At 34.6% G+C, this 25,216-nt stretch overlaps 1 protein-coding gene across 1 annotated transcript in view; it reads right to left on the bottom strand.

Annotated features, from left to right (window-relative positions):
* Positions 1–25,216, bottom strand: part of TRHDE (thyrotropin releasing hormone degrading enzyme) — a 396,236-nt gene that overhangs the window by 96,071 nt on the left and 274,949 nt on the right. The window contains exons 8-10 of the mRNA XM_003832902.6: positions 10,466–10,531; positions 9,659–9,846; positions 701–789 (exon numbers count right to left, since the gene is read on the bottom strand). Of these exons, the coding sequence (XP_003832950.4) occupies positions 701–789; positions 9,659–9,846; positions 10,466–10,531 (343 nt within the window). The remainder of the gene's footprint in view (positions 1–700; positions 790–9,658; positions 9,847–10,465; positions 10,532–25,216) is intronic.

Raw genomic sequence — 25,216 nt, 5'->3', positions numbered from 1 at the left:
CAATGGAAAACAGAAATAAAAGGGACCTGTTTCACACTGTAGAATGAAGGCTATAGTTTGGATTCAAGAAATAGCTTTCTGACAGTAAATTGAAATAGGTCACTATCTTATTTGAAGATATTTAGAAAGAGAATAGAATCTCATCTCTCTCTGCTCCTTGAGGTTTGACCCCACCTAAGAGATGGCTTGCTAACCTGTCCAAGCCCCCCACCTTCTGGCCCTGTAATTATATAATTCCATGGAGAATATTGCCTCTCTCACCCTTTAAAGAGACAGTCTGGTAAAGAGAAGATAGGAAAGTGTAAAAATGAGACCTGTGTTTTCAGTATTTGGCATACTCTTCTCTTTGAGGTTATAATTATATTTTAATTACATGTGGACTTATAAAGAAATACAATTTTAAACACCTAAGATTAGTATTACACTTATTTTTAAGTTTTCTCTCTACCATTAAAGAAACAAATAAATTTAGTAATTACATAAACAAACTGAAATTAGACTATTTAGAAATTAGACTATTCTATTAATTTAGAAATTAGACTATTTATCAACCCTAGTTTTATAGGGTTGATAATCATTCCTTTATATTCTCTTTCTAATTTGTCTTTATTCACATTTTATAACAGCTGAAACCAGAGGTTAAGTTGCTAAACAATTCTCTGAAACCAGATACTTCCTCAGGGGAGAATATATAGTTTACCTGATTTGTTAGACACCCAAATAATTGCTTCTGAAGACACATGGCTTCTATTTCCTACCACAATAGTTAATGGAATCTGCCACAGGTAACTGCAAAATAAAAGAAAAGCTTTAAGAATAAAAATAACTATATCGAAACAAAAACAAAAAACATTTCCCATGCGCCTTCTGTGTGATTTTTATTACCCTCATTAGGTGAACTAAAAAAAAATAATTCCAGTCACAAAAGTAAGGCATAAGTCAAAAAGATGAATTCACTCTTTCAATGCCATTAAGAAGACTTGGCCTTTAAGAATTTTAATTGCAGTGCAAAGAGAACTGCCAACAAAACCATTTTTCTTGGGGGAAAAAAGATTCGCATTTTGAATTTGAAATAGAAAGTACCTAATATCTATACACCTGAGCCATATTGATTAAAGTCTAAACATAACTTCTTTCTACTTGTTTTTATGTTAGATTAAGACACATTTCAGTGGCTTCATGCATTTACATTTTAATATTCTCCTTATTTATTATCTAATGACTCTGTAGGACACTATTAATGTACTTTACAGAAAAGTTAATATGACATATCTAAAGTTACTCAGCAGAAAGAAAAAAAAACTAGTCAGATTCCCATACAATCCAGATCAATAGAAAGAATATTGTGGGACACACTTAATGCTCTGTTTTGTGAAATGGAATTTCTAGCTTGATGTGTCAAAGCATCCACCAACATGCAGGGACCAATCATGAAACTCAACTATTAAAGAGAAGCATTTTGTAACATTTACCTTTTTATAGGATAAAAATTGAGGCCTATACTTATACATGCAGTAATGTCAGTTTAATCTCAAATGAATAGCCAGAGATATGCTGGATGGTCTTACAATAAGTCCAATGACTATATTTGTTTCCTTCTTGAAATATAGCCAGATTATTTCAATCTATCATTTCACCATTATCAATAGGGTAGCCAACAATTCCAGTATGGAAAAAATATTTTTCTGTTTTAGAAATGTAAGACAAGATATTGCGTGATCTCAATAACTGTGAGAATAAATAAAGAATTAAAAAATGTTCGGGAAACATGCCTGGGGATAATAAACATTATAATGAATATGTCTTTTGGGGAGTGAGAGAGAAGGACATTTCCTATGACTCTGTCGTGTGAAATTTGACTATTTTATTATTCCATGTTTTGCATTCACAATAAACAGAATTCAGTAATAGTAAAGAGTCCAAATGGAAGGTTGGAAGAAATTCATAATTTTATACCAATCCTATCTCCAGTATGGAAAATCAAAATAATATGTTTACAGTTCTTAATTTTAAAACTATATCCTATACTTAATGAAAAAAAACATTTTGGAGGGCAAACTATGTGGAGATACTATGCTATACTAATAAGGACTCCATACAATCGGTCTGGTAATAAAACAATTTATAATAGCAAAATCTATATTGACTCTTTAGACAGTAGTTCATGAACAACAACTCACGTAAACTCTTTAACAAATACTTCCAAGCTTTCAATATAGGTTTAAAAATATGCCCCAGATATTTAATGACAGATTGGAGGAGGAGACAAAGAACTGATCTATTTCATTAACAGTTGTTCTCTAAAAATATTGGGTCTCTCTTGGTTAATTGGAATACTTAGTTAAGAGACCATGATGCCCAACTATGAGTCTGATTCTCAAATTAAATGATAAGCTCATTTTTGTGTACCTAGATCTTGAAAAAGCCTGAAAATAGAAGGCATTTCTACTCTAAATCATAAATTACTATTGAATCTGATTGAATGCACTTGGAATAAAATGAAATAAAAGTCATAAAACCCATCGATAGGTAAGACAGATTAACTTCATAAACTTGACTTTAGTACATATCTTCCATATTGAGTTGGTTCAGCTAAATTGTGAAGCCAAATAAGTACTGGTTAAAAGGCAAAGAATATATAAAATTGAGGACATTTAAAAATTCTCAAGGACAAATGTGTCTTTTTTGTAGCATGATCATAAAATGTTTGTGAATCACTGCCCCTAATATAAATAAACATAATTTCCATGTATTTAAATTATTTATTCTAAACAACTAGAGATTATGATAAAAGTTGGTTTGTTTCTATATTTGGGTTTTAGAAAAAAATATCTAAAATACAGGAAAACGATTCACATAAATACGTGCATGTCAATACCACATACATACAGCACTTCCTAAATGTCAGGCATTGTATCACATAGCTGTTCAGATACAAGTTAACTATAAGGTTAACTAAGTTAAACTATAAACCTTATAGTTATAACTATAAGGTTTGGGGATACAAACTTTGAGGCATTTTTTAAAACTTAAAAAAAAAATTTATTATTTCCTAAGAATAATTTTTCTCTACTCTATGTGTGTTTCTGTGTATGCACACACATAACGAAAATCTACATATAGTAACAAAGACAAATTAAAAGTTCCAAGTTACCAAGCATATTTGAAATTTGTATTTATTTTTGAAATACCATACTGTTAATACATTTCATAACTTTCAAAACATCATATATGTGGACTTTTCATAAATTTCATTTTAAAATCAAGGAAAGCCTGATAATTATGTTGCTTTGTGATTATAACTTAAAAGACTAGAAGACCCTAAACATAGTTTAGTGAAAAGCCCTCTATGTTGTAAAGAAATCCAAGACTGCAATGGATTATGTTTAAAAAGATATTAGAAAAAATAACTTAGGAAATTAGATTGTGTTCCAGCTGTTTCAGTTTAACTTGAATTTTCATCACGTTATTTTAAGCATTAAAAAAAGACCCATCAAGATATTTTTTTCTTTAACAGTTCCTGGGACTGACTCTCTTATCAGTCGTTTTCATTGTTATAATAAAGCAACTTTTATTCTAATGATTATATTAAGGTAGCAAAGAATGGGTGCATATAAACCTGAATGAGACATCTTTTTATAAAATAGCATCAATATTAATGAAGCATTTGTCCAGACTTTGTGAAAAACTGTTCAGATGTCACCGTCATCAGGGCATTAAGAGAAGGAAAGTATGACGGTGGAGGTTAGTAAAATTCTCTGCAGCAAAGAACACTGAGAAGCTCCTCAGTGTATAGGGAGACATTACTTTACATTGCAATGCATTAACTGTATAATGAAAAAGGCTATGCAAATTCACAACTTCCCAAGTACCAAAATTCTAGAATATATTTTATACTCCGTTACACATCAGCTAACTTTATGTGACTATTTAGTTATGTAAAGATCTTTCCTTTCTATGTTGTAATACAACTATTACATATAAAAATATAATTACTGGATTCACTTAAAATGTTCTAGGCATATTGCAGTGATGTTCTAGTATTTCTTAGAAAAATGAAAAGACAAATAATTGATTTTCCTGGCTCAGAAAATATACAGATTTCACAGGATTTCTGGAATAGATCGGTAGTTGGTTTTACTCCATCAACTGTTTGCATTGTAAAATAAAGATCTAGGAAGGCTATATACATAGGCCAGAGAGAATCGTATTGAAGCTTTGACCAGGATGTTATAGTGAATTAAATGATCAATAATATGAAATTGTAATAATAAATTTTCAGCTACAAGCTCTATAATTGCAAAATGAATAGAAAGTCATTTTTGAGACTAATAGGATGTCCTGCATTATCTTACTCTGAATATTTTATATGCCAAGTTCTCAGAGTTCAAAATCATACATATGGCTCACGCCTGTAATCCCAGCACTTTGGGAGGCCGAGGCGGGTGGGTCACGAGGTCAGGAGATCGAGACGATCCTGGCTAACACGGTGAAACCCTGTCTGCACTGAAAATACAAAAAATTAGCCGGGTGTGGCGGCGGGCCCCTGTAGTCCCAGCTACTCCGGAGGCTGAGGCAGGAGAATGGCGTGAACCTGGGAGACGGAGCTTGCAGTGAGCCGAGATCGCGTCACTGCACTCCAGCCTGGGTGACAGAGCAAGACTCCGTCTCAAAAAAAAAAAAAAAAAAAAAATTCATATGTATGATTTTATAATTCCAGAAGACAAACCGACAAAGCTGTCTAGATGTTACATATGCTTATACAGCCTTGGAGAAATTCTTCCTTTAAAGAATCAGACTCCTGGCTGGTACATCTGATGTATGTTATAGGTTGACAGAATATTTTTGTTCAAAATTTGTTCTGTCATCTGCGTGTCCTTTATGTTTTTCTGCATCAGTGATGCTTGTGTCACACTGATCATTCTCAAAGGCCTGGCCCGAATCTCTCTAACTTGGCCACAGTCAAGTAGTTTTTATGTACTTCCTGGCAAGGCCAGAGTTGATGCCTACCCTTGTGCTTGTTTTGCCTGGGGCCAGACATCAGAAGATTAGAAACAGCACTTGGCAGATGTGGGAAATCCAGGCTCGGGGAAGAAGCATTGACAGAGTCAGCCCCTAAAGGTGGTGAGAGTGTGGCAGGGTACTAGCACATTCCATGAGTCTACACAGTTGGATTTCAAAGGGTAGCATGTTGAAGGTAAATATAGACTGTATATGGAGAGAGAGATAGAAGACACTGCTTTCCTAAATCGGATTCCAAATGTAGTCACCAGAAACATTCATGAATTTCTCAGTCACTTAGATTGAGTGACTGGCTGGTCTTGGAGCCAGCCTACAGGAGAACAATTTCCATTCTTCTTAGAGATGACAAAGCAAACTTAATGTCTGTTCCAGATCTCCTAGACATGGGTGAATGATAAAGTCAGACTCCTAATTTTCCAAGGTAATGGGAGACAGCATGAGTAACCCAATCCAAACATCTCATTGCCTTTATCAATTTTAACTTCTCTCCCTCTTTCTGTAGCTCCCATCCCCCACCCCCGCCCCCAGCCCTCACTGGAACGAAAGTCTTACTAGGGCATCTTAAATGAAATGAAATGGACTGATTTAAGTTTTAATATCTTTCTTTGGCTCAGACTTTAATCAGACACAAAATAGAAAACATAAAGTAGAAAAGAAAGAAAAATGCTATTTGCTGAGTTATCAGTAATTAAATGAGTTTCAGCAGAAAGTTAAAGAAACAACAAATACAGCACACTGATGGGTCTTGACTCTTTATCCAACTTGCCAGTCTGTGTCTTTTAATTGGAGAATTTAGTCCATTTACATTTAAAGTTAATATTGTTATGTGTGAATTTGATCCTGTCATTATGATGTTAGCTGGTGATTTTGCTCGTTAGTTGATGCAGTTTCTTCCTAGTCTTGATGGTCTTTACATTTTGGCATGATTTTGCAGCGGCTGGTACCGGTTGTTCCTTTCCATATTTAGCGCTTCCTTCAGGAGCTCTTTTAGGGCAGGCCTGGTGGTGACAAAATCGGTCAGCATTTGCTTGTCTGTAAAGGATTTTATTTCTCCTTCACTTATGAAGCTTAGTTTGGCTGGATATGAAATTCTGGGTTGAAAATTCTTTTCTTTAAGAATGTTGAATATTGGCCCCCACTCTCTTCTGGCTTGTAGGGTTTCTGCTGAGAGATCCGCTGTTAGTCTGATGGGCTTCCCTTTGAGGGTAACCCGACCTTTCTGTCTGGCTGCCCTTAACATTTTTTCCTTCATTTCAACTTTGGTGAATCTGACAATTATGTGTCTTGGAGTTGCTCTTCTCGAGGAGTATCTTTTTGGCGTTCTCTGTATTTCCTGAATCTGAACGTTGGCCTGCCTTGCTAGATTGGGGAAGTTCTCCTGGATAATATCCTGCAGAGTGTTTTCTAACTTGGTTTCATTCTCCACATCACTTTCAGGTACACCAATCAGACGTAAATTTGGTCTTTTCACATAGTCCCATATTTCTTGGAGGCTTTGCTCATTTCTTTTTATTCTTTTTTCTCTAGACTTCCCTTCTCGCTTCGTTTCATTCATTTCATCTTCCATTGCTGATACCCTTTCTTCCAGTTGATCGCATCGGCTCCTGAGGCTTCTGCATTCTTCACGTAGTTCTCGAGCCTTGGTTTTCAGCTCCATCAGCTCCTTTAAGCACTTCTCTGTATTGGTTATTCTAGTTATACATTCTTCTAAATTTTTTTCAAAGTTTTCAACTTCTTTGCCTTTGGTTTGAACGTCCTCCCGTAGCTCAGAGTAATTTGATCGTCTGAAGCCTTCTTCTCTCAGCTCGTCAAAATCATTCTCCATCCAGCTTTGTTCCGTTGCTGGTGAGGAACTGCGTTCCTTTGGAGGAGGAGAGGCGCTCTGCATTTTAGAGTTTCCTGTTTTTCTGTTCTGTTTTCTCCCCATCTTTGTGGTTTTATCTACTTTTGGTCTGTGATGATGGTGATGTACAGATGGGTTTTCGGTGTGGATGTCCTTTCTGTTTGTTAGTTTTCCTTCTAACAGACAGGACCCTCAGCTGCAGGTCTGTTGGAATACCCTGCCGTGTGAGGTGTCAGTGTGCCCCTGCTGGGGGGTGCCTCCCAGTTAGGCTGCTCGGGGGTCAGGGGTTAAGCTGATAAGCAACTTCAGCAAAGTCTCAGGATACAAAATCAATGTACAAAAATCACAAGCATTCTTATACACCAACAACAGACAAACAGAGAGCCAAATCATGAGTGAACTCCCATTCACAATTGCTTCAAAGAGAATAAAATACCTAGGAATCCAACTTACAAGGGATGTGAAGCACCTCTTCAAGGAGAACTACAAACCACTGCTCAAGGAAATAAAAGAGGATACAAACAAATGGAAGAACATTCCTTGCTCATGGGTAGGAAGAATCAATATCGTGAAAATGGCCATACTGCCCAAGGTAATTTACAGATTCAATGCCATCCCCATCAAGCTACCAATGACTTTCTTCACAGAATTGGAAAAAACTACTTCAAAGTTCATATGGAACCAAAAGAGAGCCCGCATCGCCAAGTCAATCCTAAGCCAAAAGAACAAAGCTGGAGGCATCACACTACCTGACTTCAAACTATACTATAAGGCTACAGTAACCAAAACAGCATGGTACTGGTACCAAAACAGAAATATAGATCAATGGAACAGAACAGAGCCCTCAGAAATAACGCCGCTTACCTACAACTATCTGATCTTTGACAAACCTGAGAAAAACAAGCAATGGGGAAAGGATTCCCTATTTAATAAATGGTGCTGGGAAAACTGGCTAGCCATATGTAGAAAGCTGAAACTGGATCCCTTCCTTACACCTTATACAAAAATCAATTCAAGATGGATTAAAGATTTAAACGTTAGACCTAAAACCATAAAAACCCTAGAAGAAAACCTAGGCATTACCATTCAGGACATAGGCGTGGGCAAGGACTTCATGTCCAAAACACCAAAAGCAATGGCAACAAAAGACAAAATTGACAAATGGGATCTAATTAAACTAAAGAGCTTCTGCACAGCAAAAGAAACTACCATCAGAGCGAATAGGCAACCTACAACATGGGAGAAAATTTTCGCAACCTACTCATCTGACAAAGGGCTAATATCCAGAATCTACAGTGAACTCAAACAAATTTACAAGAAAAAAACAAACAACCCCATCAAAAAGTGGGCGAAGGACATGAACAGGCACTTCTCAAAAGAAGACATTTATGCAGCCAAAAAACACATGAAAAAATGCTCATCATCACTGGCCATCAGAGAAATGCAAATCAAAACCACTATGAGATATCATCTCACACCAGTTAGAATGGCGATCATTAAAAAGTCAGGAAACAACAGGTGCTGGAGAGGATGTGGAGAAATAGGAACACTTTTACACTGTTGGTGGGACTGTAAACTAGTTCAACCATTGTGGAAGTCAGTGTGGCGATTCCTCAGGGATCTAGAACTAGAAATACCATTTGACCCAGCCATCCCATTACTGGGTATATACCCAAATGACTATAAATCATGCTGCTATAAAGACACATGCACACGTATGTTTATTGCGGCATTATTCACAATAGCAAAGACTTGGAACCAACCCAAATGTCCAACAATGATAGACTGGATTAAGAAAATGTGGCACATATACACCATGGAGTACTATGCAGCCATAAAAAATGATGAGTTCATATCCTTTGTAGGGACATGGATGAAATTGGAAACCATCATTCTCAGTAAACTATCGCAAGAACAAAAAACCAAACACCGCATATTCTCACTCATAGGTGGGAATTGAACAATGAGATCACATGGACACAGGAAGGGGAATATCATACTCTGGGGACTGTGGTGGGGAGGGGGGAGGGGGGAGGGATAGCATTGGGAGATATACCTAATGCTAGATGACGAGTTAGTGGGTGCAGCGCACCAGCATGGCACATGTATACATATGTAACTAACCTGCACAATGTGCACATGTACCCTAAAACTTAAAGTATAATAAAAAAAAAAAATAAATAAATAAAAAAAAGAAAAACAAAAAAACAAAACAAAAAAAAAAGAAACAACAAATAAAGATTCTGTGTATGCTGTCTGTTTATTGATTTTAAACACTAAAAATGAGAAAGAGAACATATGTTGATATTAAGTGGCATTAATCATTAGATCATTTTAAGGTATCGTTTTAAATTCCTTTGACTCAGACATTATTTAATTTGATTTTTGTTTTAGTTTTTCTGCATTATGGGTTTCTGTTCTCACTTGTTTTATAAATCTCACAGTTTGCTCAATTCCTTTTAATTCACAGCAACACATTTTAACTTCTTGCATTTAATTCAAGAAACATTCATGGGGAAAAGTGAAAAATAACATTTTATTTTTTTAAACACCATGATTATTTAAAATTCTGTCTTCCTAAACAAATAACTTCGGTGTTTTTTCAGCTTGAAGGTTCAGATATCCAGGAAATGGGAGTAAAAGGAGAATCAAAGTAACTTGTGTAAATAAAGAAACAAAAACTATATTTCACTTACAATATTTCAGAATTTTGTTATTAATGCTCTTTGAAATATTAAACCCACAAATGTAAGAATAAAAACAATATTTTTCACGTAAAAAAGAATGTCATACCTGTTATTTTGAAGTTTAAGTGCTTTAGTTTTAGCACTGATATCATAGATAAAATGCTGTTGGGTAATTATTATTCTATTTTCTGCTGTTGTGTTTCCCAAGATGGTGATAACAGGATAACCCATCTGGAGTGTCCACTGATCCATTACTTCTTGTATATTTACATATTTCCCATTTCTTTTTAAAGCCTTCACAAGAAAAAATGTATAAATTAGTTTTATAAACATGAATTATCAACATTATTAACATTAAGACATTTTTATTTCTATTTTTACTATTTACCTAAATATGAAAACATTTAAAGTCATTGAAGCCAATATAATGTGTTAGTGAAATTAATCTTCTTGCCCTAAGTTAAGCTTCATAAATGTATATAAAAATGAAAGTTGTATTAACATTAAAGTTTTTACATAACATAAAATAAATGTTATTATTAAAGCAAATCCCTGAAGCATCAGTAATTATTCCCATCATGTCTAGTGTCACATTTAAATATCTGACCTATAGAAAAAATTATTTAAAACTTCAATATTTATTTTTTTAACATGACTATCTTACACCATGTTAAACTTATATTTCAGAAGTATTGTCATGTTTGAAAGTAGGTGAGGTATCATTTACTACCATTTGTAGTTTAGTTTTAAACCCCTTTATTTTACAATATATTATATAAAACAAAAAATCAATATGAACAAATGAAAAATGTAAAAAGTAAAAACAAACTGTCAGTGTCATATATGAATGTCTTATAAATGCAATTCAAATATTCAAGTAGAGGTTTTGATATTTAAGCTTCCTATACTTTACCTCCGATAATGTATTCCAGAGATCATTTCTGGCTGCATTGCCATACTTATGAATGGTTAAATAATCCTACAAGAACATAAAATTGTAATTGTAATTCAAAGGTTAAACAGTAACTAGTAAACACATTTATTTCTCAATTAATAATTTTCATTTGTTGGAATTATATTAATAAAAAAGGACATAAAAAAGATAAATAATCTCATTTAAAAATATTCCAAAGAGATTTAACTATAGAATATTTCCTAATTAAGTCGTCGAACAATATTAATCTCTTAAAAATCATTTTCATAACTATAATAACTTCTTACAGATATCCAGGGTCAAAGATCTTTCTCTAATTGAGGAAGTCAACCTCAGTCAATTCTGAAAATACTACCTCTTCAACGAAATATTTAGAGAAACTTTCCCATCAGGCTTTTGCGTTAAAGTGTTGAAAAAGAAATATTTTATGAAAAAAAGAAAGAGCTAATATATGCTGATGTTAAGAGGGATTGCTTTGCCAAAAGAATACTCTCTTCACGATCTGTCTCCATTTCAATGGTCTCTCTGCAAAGGAAAGGCTGCCTATTACAATAATGATAAATACTTATTTCCATGGATTTGAAACACACATTAATATTTGATAAGAAAAAGTCATTCCTGAGTTTATTTAACATTTTGGGCCTTAGGACTTGCCATTTTTAATGTTTAGTTATTAGTGGTAAAACCTATACACTTTCTATCTGATTCACACTTTGTTCTCCTCTAAGAAGCATGGTTTGTCTCGTCAATGTGCTAGTTAGTTATGGCTGGTTTGCATTATTTTTTCTGATTTCAAAACAGAAATATGAATATGAAAATAGTGTTATATTGTAAAAGTCCCCCCTCGTTCATTTGAAATTCCATTATCTCTGCAACATATATATAGTAGACAAAATCCTAAATTACATCAAAGTACTGAAAAGAAAAATGCTGACTCCTTCCGTACTTTATATGGAGTGGGCTACTCTGGGGATAATTAAACTTGGGGGAAGCAAAGTTTCTGAAATACAAATTGTAACACCTGTGACAGGTTCAGCTTTTGTTGGCAACTCACAGCACAGCAAATGGCAACTCCCACTTAATCAGATGCCTAGAGATGCAATGTCCAACACTAACTTAGCAACCACAAATTCATCATTGCCATCAGGTGTTATGAATAACTTTGTTAAAAAACATAAGCCTGAATAACCATTCTGAATCCTAATTTGGCTTTGAACATTCCATATGAGGTTTTTCAACATGAACCCAGAGATTTAACTATTTCAGATTTAACTTTCAAAATTATTCTTTATGCTTTTTTGCACTTAAATGAATACATTTGGGAATAAGATTTACAAAATATAAATGTGCATTTTATTTTATTTTTTAATTTTTTATTTGAGACAAGATCTCACTCTGTCACTCAGGCTGGAGTGTAGTAGTATGATCATGGCTCACTGCAGCCTTTACCTCCCAGGCTCAAGTGATCCTCCTTCCTCAGCCTCCTCAGTAGCTAGGACTGCAGGTGCACACACCACCACATCCAGCTATTTTTTTTTAAAATTTTTGTAGCAACAGGATTCCATTATGTTGCCCATGCTGGCCTTGAGCTCCTGGGCTCGAGCTAGTCTCCCTCCATGGCCTCCCAAAGGGTTGAGATTACAGGCCTTAGCCACCAGGCCTAACTTGCATTTTATTTTAGTGATGTAATAATAAAAGGTGCTAATATTAGAACTCTTTACTCTCAGGTTCTGTTTATGGGTAGTGCTGCTAGGCTAATTCAGCAAAGTGGAAATAAAGGAATACTATAAAATCCAATATACAATTTTCTTCTCAAAGATCATAAAAGTCTAACTATTCATAATATGAGTTGACCTTGTCCTAGTATCATCAGTTTGAACTATTTCTTCCCTCCTCAGTTTAGAAAAAGGTTCAAGTTTCCACTTCAAGCAGGCTGAAATGAAAATTATCCAGACATAAGAAGCAATTTCCAACTTGCCTGTCTCTGTATTCAGGGAAGATAACATATCTTCTTGAACTCTCAGTAACCCTAATATTCAGATGTTATTGGAATTTTACATGTGCCAACTTTTTTTAAAAAGTTTCCCTTTTTTTTAAAGAGAAAGCTTGCATAAACTTACAGCTTGAATTAAGAAAATTCTGCAGAATTATAAAGAAACTTAAAGGATAATGAGTGTGTTTCAATAATCAGTCATCTATTTTTTTTCATTAATTCCACAAAATTTATGGAGCACTTAGTGTGTTCAGGTAACTTTCTAGTACAGGGGAAACAATGGTGAAGAAAAGGTTACTGAGAACAACTACAAATACTGAGATGTGATTTGTGTAGGGAGATTTCCATGACTGAAGCTATAGAAGTCTTGGTATAATAACCACTTGGCAAGATGAAATCACATTTAGTATCTCATTGAATAAAAATATTTTAAGTTCTTTTCAAAACTCTAAGTCAGTGAATATGAAAGTCCTTAGAGATATAAATCTGAAATGGAAATCTAAGTTTACATCTATGTGTATAAAAGTCAGTCTTCAGCAGATTTGACATTATGATATAAAATAGAAGAATGTTTTAATATTAACTTAAAAAGAATCGTGGTTTCTCTATACTAGGTATTTCAGAAATAATAGAGTTATTATAAGGAATAAAATAAAGATAATCACCAGAATATTGTTAAGAGACATAACAAATAATATAGACTGATTAAAAGTTAAAACTCTATTTAACAAGAATATATTACATCTGCCTATGGAGAGAGGTATCATAGCATAGTGGTTTAAAATGCAGTAACAAGAGCCTGCCTTGGTTCAAACACAAGGTCCAACATTCACTAGCTATATGAGCTTTAGAAAGCTGTTTAACTCTTTGTGCCTATCTTCACATATATAACAATGGGGATAATAAAATAACTACTGTATATATTTTTTCTGAGAATTGAATGATTCAATATACAGTGTTAAAAGAGTGAATAGTGCCTAGCACATCATAAATATTCAGTGGGCATTCTCTCTGGTAATCTTTTTAATAATCTCAGGCTATAGGTTGGAAAACTGAGTAACTGAGAAGGAAATGCATCATTATCAATAATAATGAAAGAGCACAGCACATGAAAACAGTAATATTTGTCTCCTTTTTAACACTGTGTGAGTTGCCTTATATTTTATCTCATTCAATCCACACAACACATTAGAGGTAGACATTATTATCATCATTTAAGAAATCAGAACATTGGAACTCAGAGTCTTCAGCCTATATCCAAACCCCATGCCTGTGCCTACCCAAATCCAATATCCAAGATATCCAAGCCACATAGATAACTGAGTCCTATTAGCCACATAGATAACTGAGTCCTATTAAAAACTGAACTCATTATCCTCCCCTATATTGGCTCCTTTTGGTGGCCCTTCTCCAGTGAAGACCTTTTCATCCACCTCTAGCAAAGAGTTATCTTGATGCCTTGATCACCCTTTCCACCATATTCAATTAATAATCCATGACCTAAATATACTCCAAGATTCCCACTTTCCCTTACCTGTTTGTCTACTCTACAGAATCTTACATGGGTGATGACAGCTGCCCTTGCTTCTGATTTGTCCCTTTCACATCTAGTCTCTCCCACAAAGCCAGAATATTTTTGATCAAATACACACATAAATCCCTGCTATGTTCACAATATAGTCCAAACTCCTTAGTATAACCTAAAAATGTCCCTCATAGTCTTGTCCCTCTGTATTTCTCAAATCCCATTTGTTAACTTGTTGCTCCCTGCATTAATTTAGCCACTTTCAGCTTTCTGAAGATGCCTAATGGATATTTTATCTCATTTCTGGTTCTCTGCACATGCAATTCTCTACATATTCTTTTCTCCTTTGCCTACCTCAATTCAATTCAATTTCCAGGACTCAGTTTTGATGCATTTCCTCCAGGAATCATTCCCCATCCACTTCAACCTCCTTCCTAAGTTAAATATCTCTTTTATATTGTCACACAATGTTCTATATAATAGCATTTATCCCACTGTGTCATAGGTGCCTGTTTATTAGTTTGACTGTTCACACAGTCTGTAAAATCTGTGAGAGTAATGATCCTGCCAGTCTTGTTTATCACTATTTAACCAACATCTTTGTGCCCAGTCTGGTACACAATAGGTGCTTTCTCTCTCTCTCTCTCTCTCCTCTCTCTCCCTGTCCTCTCTCTCCATATATATGTATTTAAAATGCAGTAATAAGAGCATGTATGCGTGTGTGTGTGTGTGTGATTTGTCTTTCTTTTTGCAATATTTGTTTCTGTTGATAACTGACAATGCAGTAAGCATGGATTACTTATATCTGTCAGGATCCCCCAAAATATCATATTTAAATATTAATACAGGACATAATTCATTATTTCAGTATATACTTGTCAGGCATATAACTTGAATGGATATATGCGATTGCATATAATGTCATCAAAAATTGTGAATGATTACATACGAGACCATTTTTGTTTTATTTCATTTGCTAACAAGTGATGTGCTTCATAACATGTCATGTGTAAAAGCCAACAGGACTAATAAAGACAAGGGGAAAAGTAAAGAGTGAGTTAAGGAAGTAAAGCACTATTATCTTTTAAGATTTACATGGAAATAATTATGGAATAATTGCTTTCCTATTAATGAGTCTTTTAGCATGCTAGGATAGAGGATTAACCACATAAATGGTTTACTCCTTGAGACATAAAGGGATGATTCCATAAAAACCATATGGATTCGTTTACATGTGTTTAGCTGCAAGTAATAAACATCCACCCTAGAATGACTTTTAAAACAGGAGTATTTATTCTTTCCTATCATAAGTAGGTAGGACAGAGCTGCAGCCACTTTCTTCTGGAATTATTTTGGTCCCACCCCATCTATGATTTAGCTTCTCAGGTTCATGGCTAGATGGCAGCAGCAATCCCAAGCATCATATTCAGATGTGACATTGTACAGAGGAAAGATACAGAATTTCTTCCTGAGAACCTCCTTTAAGGAATCAGGAAAACTTCCCCTCAAATTCTGCAGCAAATTTCCCACATTTGTCATTTGTCAACATTGCATCATGTGCTCTAGCAAGAATCTGTTACTGCATCTTAAGGAGGCATTGTTTGAACTTTACCCAAGGAAAGACATAGTCCTCTAAAGTATATGGCTATTTATAACAGGGTGAGAACTTAAAAGAAAAAAATCAGAATTCAGCTAATAAAAAAGAGAGGACAACTAGGTATAGGGAGACCACCACCAATAGTGCTTTCTCCAGTGAGACAGGGTACAGCAGCCTGGGACTCATTGACATTAGGAAGTAGGATGCCCTATAGTTGTAAGGCTAGTCTGGAAATGCTGGGTAAATTCAAGCACTGATTTTTCTGAAGATGTGACAAGAAGGCGGAAGCAAGAGTTTGAAATATTGTTGCTTTCTATCAAGAATAATTGTACCTCAAAAAATTTGTAGTGTGCATTTGTCATTTTTTTGGCTTTCCAGCATTTAAACACCAGTTTTATAGGGGGGCAATCACTCACTATGGAATCTGGGAGGAAGGCAAAATCTCTGCCTCCCTCTACTGAAATGGAAGGGACAAAATACTAAATATTCCCTCTCCACTTTGCCTGGCAGCTAAAGCCTGGGCATGTGCTCTGGCCTCAGACAAGGGGATGCTTCGTCCTAGGACTATGAATCCTAAAAGAGTAGTGCCTGTCATGGTGACACTGAGGGTCCTGTGGTAGCCACTCTAATGGGAACAGCTGAACCTTCACTCCTGTGGCATAACCTTGGCTACATCTCTTGATTTCTGAGTCTACTTTAGTTCTTATTCTATTTTGTAAGCCTGGTTCTTCATCCTTCCCAATGATTCAATGGGCTACCTATATCCTTCAGATAATTTCCTTTCTGCCTAATTTAACCAAAATTTGTTTCTGTTGCTTGCATAATACAACCCTAATGGGTTAAGCAAAATGAAGGAAGACACTTCTACATTATCTTGGCAACCCCTAGTAAAAAATTAAACTATTGCCTACAACTTATACAAAATAAAAACTAAAGAACACTAAATTCTATTTAGTACATCAGTTAGGCTTTTGTTGTTCTTATGAACAGTAGATATGGCATGAAAGACATGTATATTTAATTTTTATGTTTTAAAAGCAGACAAGAATGTTGGAGAGAAAGATTAAAACTGAAATAAAGTGCAGAAGGTTCTATAGACTGGGGGGCAGACAGAGTGACAACAACAAAAACATTTTAAAAAGCAACACTTTTTGTCTTAAACAAAGCTTCCAAAGCAGGGGCTTTTGAACTGAGAACCGTAAGTTCTGAGCTTATACATTTGTAAGTATGTGCATTATTAGAGTAAGATGATCTTAAAGGGATCCATAAACAACAACAAAAGTAGACTAAAAGTATCAGATCACAGCAAAGTCACACAAGAGTTGAATAAAACCCATTTGAAGCCTGGCCCATGCACTTCAGAGGATGTTTTCACATTCCCTAACCTTGAGAAACAGGAGCAAGGAGACTACAACAGTGACAGATGACCAACTTAAACAAAGAAAGCTAGACTATAGACCAAGGTGTCTATTTGGATTCATACCTAGAAATTGATGGAAATTTTAAGATTAAGTAAAAATGAGTAACAAATCCCTAAGAAAGCTTTATGCAAAGATTAAAAAATAATATTTATATTTTAATTCTATTAGATAAGAGTCAAAGATGAAAAGGTATAAATAATTATTGAAACCTTTCTTTATTATTAAATTATATTAGGTTTCCAAGACATAACTCCAGTATAATAAGAACCATTACTAAACTTTTTGAGGTATAGCAGTTCAAGCCACTGGACATGAAAAGAAAGAAAGAGATGACAGATTTAGGAAAGAAAGCTATTGGAGAGATAGAAGAAGGATAGTTGAAAGTCAGTTTTCATGGTTTGTATACCATTCTGACTGAATTTGTAAATGTGTTTACCCTAAATTTACCTTTAGAAGTGGCTTGCTTAGATATGGGAGTATTCAGATAGTTTGCTAGGAACAAAAAAGGCATTTTACATGTTATACAAATCCATTACTCCACCCAATCAATGTAAATTTTGTAAGAATAAGTATATTTTTATAAGTGGCTGCTAAATGTAGTAGAACATCACAACATTTTAAATCAAAGCAACCTGCCAGCTCATGAAAGTTTTTCTTGCTTGTTTGCTTTAAATTACAGACAATGGCGTCTTCTCACATCACTTTTGTTTTCAAATATCTCCTATGTTGTAATTATAGATCATACCACCAATTCCTCAACACGCAGGCACATGACCAGAGTTACAACATTTCCACTGTAGGATTTGTATGCCATTCCAGAACAAGGTGACAGGGTCCTACACCTGTCAGTGAAATAATGTAAGTGTCATAGTCTATAGAGGAGTTCTGGGGTTCTAAAATATTTCTACCTCTCACTTTTGCTGCTGGTATGAAATATTACTGAGACATAAAGTGAATCTATTGGTAAAAATGAAATTTGTGAATTGCTTTTTCTGAATATCCTGATCAAGGGCTTTGATCACCATTCACTCCCAAAATAGATAAATTACATCCTGGCTGGTAAAAATGGACTGCTTCTTGTAAATCAAGTTGCCCACTGATTGCAGGCATGTACACAGAGTTCCCCTCTCCCACCTCTTTGCTCTCTCAGCCCCGGTGCTGGTGACAATTTGGGAAGAAATGTAATTTAGTTGAGAAAGAAGGTATATATAAACTAGGTATAGGTATTAACCCAGGCTGATTCCTACCAGTCATGTGATCTTGGATAAAGTATCTATTTTCTCTAAACCTTAATTTCTTCAACTGAAAAATGTACATAATGTAGTGCTTACCTGATAAGGGTATGCAGAGAAAATGATATGAAACAAATAAACGACTTAGAAAAATACCAGCCACATAAAGAATCCAAGAAACTTCAGTTATTTTAATAGCAAGATAAATGGGAAAAAAAGGGCTGGTGTCAAGTCTTCTTCAATCTTCCCTCCAAGAGAAGCCAAAATGTTCTAGAAACACTATAAGAAAATTATATGGACTTGGCCGGGAGCGGTGGCTCACTCCTGTAATCCTGGCACTTTGGGAGGCCGAAGCGTGTGAATCACCTGAGGTCAGGAGTTCGAGACCAGCCTGGCCAACGTGGTGAAACCCCGTCTCTACTAAAAATACAAAAATTAGCCAGGTGAGGTGGCAGCCACCTGTAATCCGAGCTACTCAGGAGGCTGAGGCAGGAGAATGGCTTGAACCCAGGAGGCAGAAGTTGCAGTGAGTTGAGGTCGTACCATTGTTCTCCAGCCTGGGTGACAAGAGCGAAACTCCAAATAAAAAAAAAAAAAAAGGAAAAGAAAAGAAAAGAGCAGAGAAGAGGAGAGGAAAGGAGAGGAAAGGAAAGGAAAGAAAAGAAAATTATATGTACTAACCTGAAGGAGGAAATTTCCTGGGTGGGGTGGGGGGGTGTGGTGGAGCGGTAGAAAAAGAAAAGAAAAATTAAGAACAAAGCTTCCTTTAGGCTTCTGGAAAGCTGCTTAGAAGACTTCCTTCCAAATATAGGAAAGTAATGGGTTTTGGACAGTTCTTCCAAGTTGTGGGGTCTAGCAGCCTGTCTTTCACAGAGCTCTACTGAGATGACAAGACCCCTGATGGGCAGCTCATGGAATGGGCACACTAATTCAACTCAGCACAAAAGAGACTTACCCAAGCTGGCACTAATGCAATAAAGACACTAATCTTACTGTTATTATTATTAATGGTAGGTTATTTGTCTATCAGATTCTTCCTGTCTTCTCTTCCCTGAGTATCCAGATTAGATTTCATAGATCATCTTAATCAAATCCTGGGAAAAAGCCTCATCTTTTTTGTTGTACTGTCCTTCAATTATAATAGCTTGGCAAAAATCCCAATCCTGGAGGAATCCAAGTATTTATCTTCTCTAAACCTGTAATCATACAGCTGAATATCGCAGAAGAAAATCATGCCATTGAAAAGCTGAGCTTATGATAAATTCATAATCACCAAATTCAAATAGAAACTCAAAACTGTCAGAAAGTACCTTTCTACTCTTTGAATTCTCTATTTTCAAATTTCTCCACTTCCCACTCTCATCTCACTTTCATTCAGCTACTGACCTTCTCTCAAAAAACACTGAAAAAATATAAGTCATCAGAAAGGATTTCTCTGATTTCCCCATTGCCAGCTTTCCAAATTTACTGGAGATAAGTCTCCTATTAAAGACAAGTGCCTCACCTTCTCAATAAGCAAGGTCCTGGAGTTATTTCTCACTTCTCCAACATTATCATCTCCTTTCTCTGCCAGCTTAAAACCATTACAGCTCCCTCTAATCTTTAAAAATAAAACAAAAATCTTCCTTAGCCTTTATCCCCCTCTAACAACTGACCCTGTTTTTCTTATCTCCTTCCTTGAAAAATTTGTTTAATTTTATTCTATATACTCTGTTTCCATTTCCACATTCCCATTCACTCTTTAACCTACTCCACTGAAATCGATGAATTTACAGGCTACCAAAAGGAACAGTTTACAGTCGTTACCCTTCTCCACCTTGTTACTCCATTTAACATTGTTGGCCACTTTCTTGTTCTTGAAACAAGCTCTTCTCTAAGCATTTGTGACACGATTCCCTTGGTACTCTGCCTGCCTCTCTAGCTGTTCCATCTCAGTCACCTCCATGGGCTCCTCCTTTTCTCTTAACCTCCAGTTGTTACAGTTGTTCAAGGCGTGTTTCCAGGTCCTCATCCCAGAAACCTCAGAATCATTCTTGATTACATTCTCTTCCTCATCTCGCATACCACTCTCTTCACCCAATTTATCCCTAGGCCCATTGTATTCGACCATTAAAAAACATTTCAGATCCATCTATGTCTCTATTTCTATGAACCATTTAAGCCTTGATAATCTCTTACCTGAATATAAAAATATCCTCCTCACTTTTTGCCCAATCCCTTTCTTGGTATGCTGACTGCCCCAATCCCAGGGTATTATTACAATTAGCCAGAGAACTGTTCTGTATGTAAATAGAGCCATGTCATATCCAGTTTAAAACCGTTTAATACAGCACTTGGAATAATATGGAATCTTCTTAGCACAGACTATTGGGCAATGCATGGTTGACTGCTGCTCACCTCACCTACCTCTTGTTCTTACTAACTCTACTCATCCACCAGTTTCTTTCTTTTCCTAAAACATGCTCAGTTCTTGTCTTAGCCCTTTGTAGGGCTCTTCCCTCTTCTTGGAATCTCCCTGACCCCCGTCTTTCTTCCTTCAGACCTCAGCATACCTACCGTCTTCTCAAGAAGGATTCCCTAAACACCCGATCTAGAGTTGCTCCAACCACCCACTCACTATGCTTTCTCACAGCATCCTATTTTTTGCTTCCTAGCATTTTTTTCCACATTGAGCAAAAAATATATTTGTTTTTTCCTATCTATCGTGTGTCCCCTTTATCCTGTTACATGATTCATGAGAACAGGGACCATATCCGCTGTGTACAGCATGCCCTGAATACTTGGTACTTATCATGATGTCTGACATAGACTAGATGCATAATAAATACATGTGGAATAAATGAATGACTGGACATGTCTAATGGTGGGGTATGTGAACTGTATATACAAAACTAAGCAAAGCTGGTACAGGAAGATAAATTATAATTTTGTTTTGTTAGCACAAAACATTAAGAAATGACTTTTTAACACTTATATGTGTTATTGTTCTTAAATGGAAAAGAAAATGATCAGTAAAATAATCATAGGGAGAAACCTTGAGCAGAAGAGAGAAGGTGAATACAGGAGACCGACTGGAAAAGAAAATTAGATTCAGTGTAACAAATGGGTACTACCATTTCTTTGTGTGCCATGCTAACATGAAGCTCTCTCTTCCATAAACAAAAATACAGAGGTAGACCAAAAGAGAATTTTGGATGCATATGAATCTTTTGTAAACCAGGTTCAAAACATGTAACTTAAGTCTCTGCAACACTCCTAAGCCACTAATTTGTAACATATTTTTTCATAACAATAATTTTGACATATTAAATATAGAGGAAAAATAGTTTGTAGTAAATATGTTATAGTTTGTTACTTTTATTTTATAACTATATAAAGTTACTAAAAAGAGAATAAGACCTCAATTTTAATGCATAAGACACATGGATAAATGTTATAAAAGAATAAATGAAAAGAGTGAAATGCAAGCAGAGAATGTATTAAAATATTTCATAGTCTCATTTATGATATAATGTATACACTGAAATAATGGAAAAAGTTTTTTACTTGCTAAATTAGTAAGAAATTTATTTTGAAAATTTATAAGAATCCTGTTTACTTAGTGTAGTATAAACAGAGAACTTTCAAACTTCTAGCATTATACACTAGTTTAATATTTTGGAGAAAATATTGATACTATGCTCCTAAAAATATATATGAAGAGATAGTTGAAAATATAATGGAAAAAATCAACAATGTAAAGATTATTAGAGTGTTATTTAACAAAAATTAGACACCAAAGTAAATGCTCACAAACATGGACAAAGCGAAATATATTATGGTACCCCTATGTCATATTACTAGTATTAAACTAAGCTATGTAACAGAATCATGTCAAGCAATTATAAAAATATTAGTAAATGAGGAGAAATATTTTTAAATTAGGAGGAATTTTTTGTAACCTTTCCAAATATATAGTTCTAGGCTATTACATGCACTTTCCAAAAATAGAACATAAAATAAAAAGAAAAATAAATTTTAAAAGGAAAAGAAAGAAAACTGCTGATGCAGAAGCTAAGTAGGTTACAGAAAAATGCCTGTAAGGCAAGTTTATTGTACTACTGAATTAGCACTCTAACCAAATGGCAATGTGTACAAAGAGTCAGAGACAGTTTTTAGTAGGTATGTCCATAATTAGAGATTGGCATCTGTAATCGGCATCTGTAATTGGCATGATTACAGATTGGCATCTGTAATTACAGATTTACACACATACTAACATACAGATACATCCATACATCAACTAAATGTGTCTAATAATTTCATAGATACATTTAAATAACCAAAAATGTCATTTTATAATATCAACCCGATTAGCTAATATGTAATACATCTTGAGCCCTTAACTAATAGATAAAAGATAACCAATAAATATAAATTTATGAGGCCTCCTGTTGAGCTAGACAAATGCCTGCAGGATTATTAAATAGAGATATATATCTCTAAAAATACGAGTTTTTTAGTTAATATTATATAGCCACATTGGTCGGTTAACAACCTTTAAATCAGAAGCAAAATAATAAAGATTCAATCAGTGGCTATATATTTTAAAAATTGATGAATAAAAGTTATTTCTCTCTGATCCAGAAATATGAATACAGAATGCTATTTACTTTTTTTAAAGTATTTGTTTGTATTAAAGATGGAATTCTTAATTCTGAAATCCATCAAATCTTTTCTCAAACTTAAATATTTCTTTCTCTATAACATGCTCATTAATTTTCCTTTATAGTTAGGTCATTAATAAATTAAATGCCAATTAAGTCAAATCCAATAATTAAAAAATTAGTAATGATAAAATTATCATATGACATTGAACACATCAAATTATTTTCAAGTTATTAACCTTTTTACCGATAGCATATCTAAAACTGCACAGCATTTTAAGCAAAACTAGGAGACATTTGAGCAAAAGCTTCTATGGTCATTCATTTTAGATTGAGTATGATTCAGCTGCCATCTGGATAAAAACACAATATTATCTCTTCAGAAAGAAAATTAACTTTGACACACTGTCTCTGCTCCTCTATGATTTTCTGACTTTTTACTTATCTGAAAACCTACATGTAAGGGACAAAACACTCTGTCACAAATGTAAGCCTGCAGTTTTCAACTAAAAATCCTGCATACACATGTTACCACATAACACCACATTGGAACACAAGTTATTGAGTATGTTGTTGCTACTAATAATCCCTATGGCTTTGTGCCTGTCATTACCTTCAGGCTATCAGAATTTTATGAGCACAAACCAATAATAATGATATTTCCTTTTTGCTTTTTATCCACACCTCATTGCCTTACATTGATTTGCATAAGCAATTTCCACCCTGATAATTGGAGCCAAACATCTTGTTGTAGGTTACCTTATGGAAAAGAGCAGTTAAATACTAATCAAGATAAATCTTTCTTTATTCAACCATATTTTAGATGATGGTGAATTACCCTCACTGCTTGAGCAGGAAGGTGACTCAATTTCTGACAGGGATTTTAGGCTTTGAGTTTATATCAAGCTTAATAATGATCTTTCTTTATAATTTCAATACCCTGGTGTTGACTCATAACAACATGAAGAATGGTACTACTAGGCTCAAATCATTAAAACAATATTGTTTTGTTTGAAAGAAAAAGCCATAGCACAGGTACTAATTATTTTTTTAATAGCTACCTAGCCAATCAATTTTATGTGAGGATTTCATAATTACAGCTTTAATTTTTATTTCCAGAAAAATCTGAAAAAAAATGTAATTAGGGAGATTAAAACATAAAAAAAATAAGAAAAATCCAAGCCATGTAAAGATATATATCCAAAAGAATAATTACTTGAATTACTTACTCTAAAAGTAAGACTTATTCTACTTATGTAGAATCAGGATTTGAGCTATTGAACTTAAATTATAAAAATAAGGTTAAAGAAGTAGATTCTAATTTATTGATCAAATGAATATTTTAACTATAAGCATTGTTGTATACGGACGAATAGTAATGTATATGCATGTAAGCACTAAGAACCGTGTAAGTCAAAGATGCAAGAATTACCAAAAGATGCTGTAAGGTGAGAAATTTTTATTACAGAAGGAATTTAGATAAAATATTTATTTATAGGAGAAGGGAATATTTCAGGGAGATATGTGAAATCACTAAGAACTTCTACAGAGACAGACAAAAAAATGAGGGCAAAATTGCAGTATATTTATACTCCAGGTACCACACAGAAAGGGAAATTCAACAACACTGGGTCCTAAAGTCTGTCCAAGAGGAAGAGAGGATAGAAGTGGGGTTGCACTGCATATATTCCACCCCAATGTTACATTAGTAAGGACTCTACTTATATTTGCAACATTTTAATGACAAAACCAGATTCCAATAATATAAATATTAAATAGGCATGAAACCCATGAGTGATCTTGCTAGCTTGTCCTTACAAATGACCTAGGAAGGAATTTGGAGATGTGTATACCACAAACAAAAATGCGGTGCTAAAGATAAGAATGATATTACATTTAAAATGTGTAACTTGAGCTTCTGTGCAAGAGACAGTTTCTGGTTATTGCCAACCTGCCTATTGCATTTCTCACTGACTCTGCTTAAGTTGCAATAGGTCATGTATTATGCAGATGTTTTCTTAGTCATCATTACTCTCTGGAATTATTGCTAGGAGAAAGTCCTGGGTTGGGAGAACACATAATCTTGCTTTCCAGATGTCCTATATAGAGGTGGTCTTAAATCAAAAGCAATTTAGGCAACTTATCCCAGGAGGATTGGCCCACCTGGGGAGGTAGGAATGAGGATCCTACAGTTGTGATTACGCAAACCAAAGGCTAAATTCGTAAGTTAATCAAAAAGCAAAACAATTATTCACAGTAGTAAACTCCTGTCTTTTTTCCAGATCCTTATTTTATGAGTAATCACTTTAGAAATTT

This window comes from Pan paniscus, chromosome 10 (genome assembly GCF_029289425.2).
Source record: "Pan paniscus chromosome 10, NHGRI_mPanPan1-v2.0_pri, whole genome shotgun sequence".
In the NCBI taxonomy this organism is placed as follows: domain Eukaryota; kingdom Metazoa; phylum Chordata; class Mammalia; order Primates; family Hominidae; genus Pan; species Pan paniscus.
This window is presented reverse-complemented; position numbering and strand designations above follow the sequence as displayed.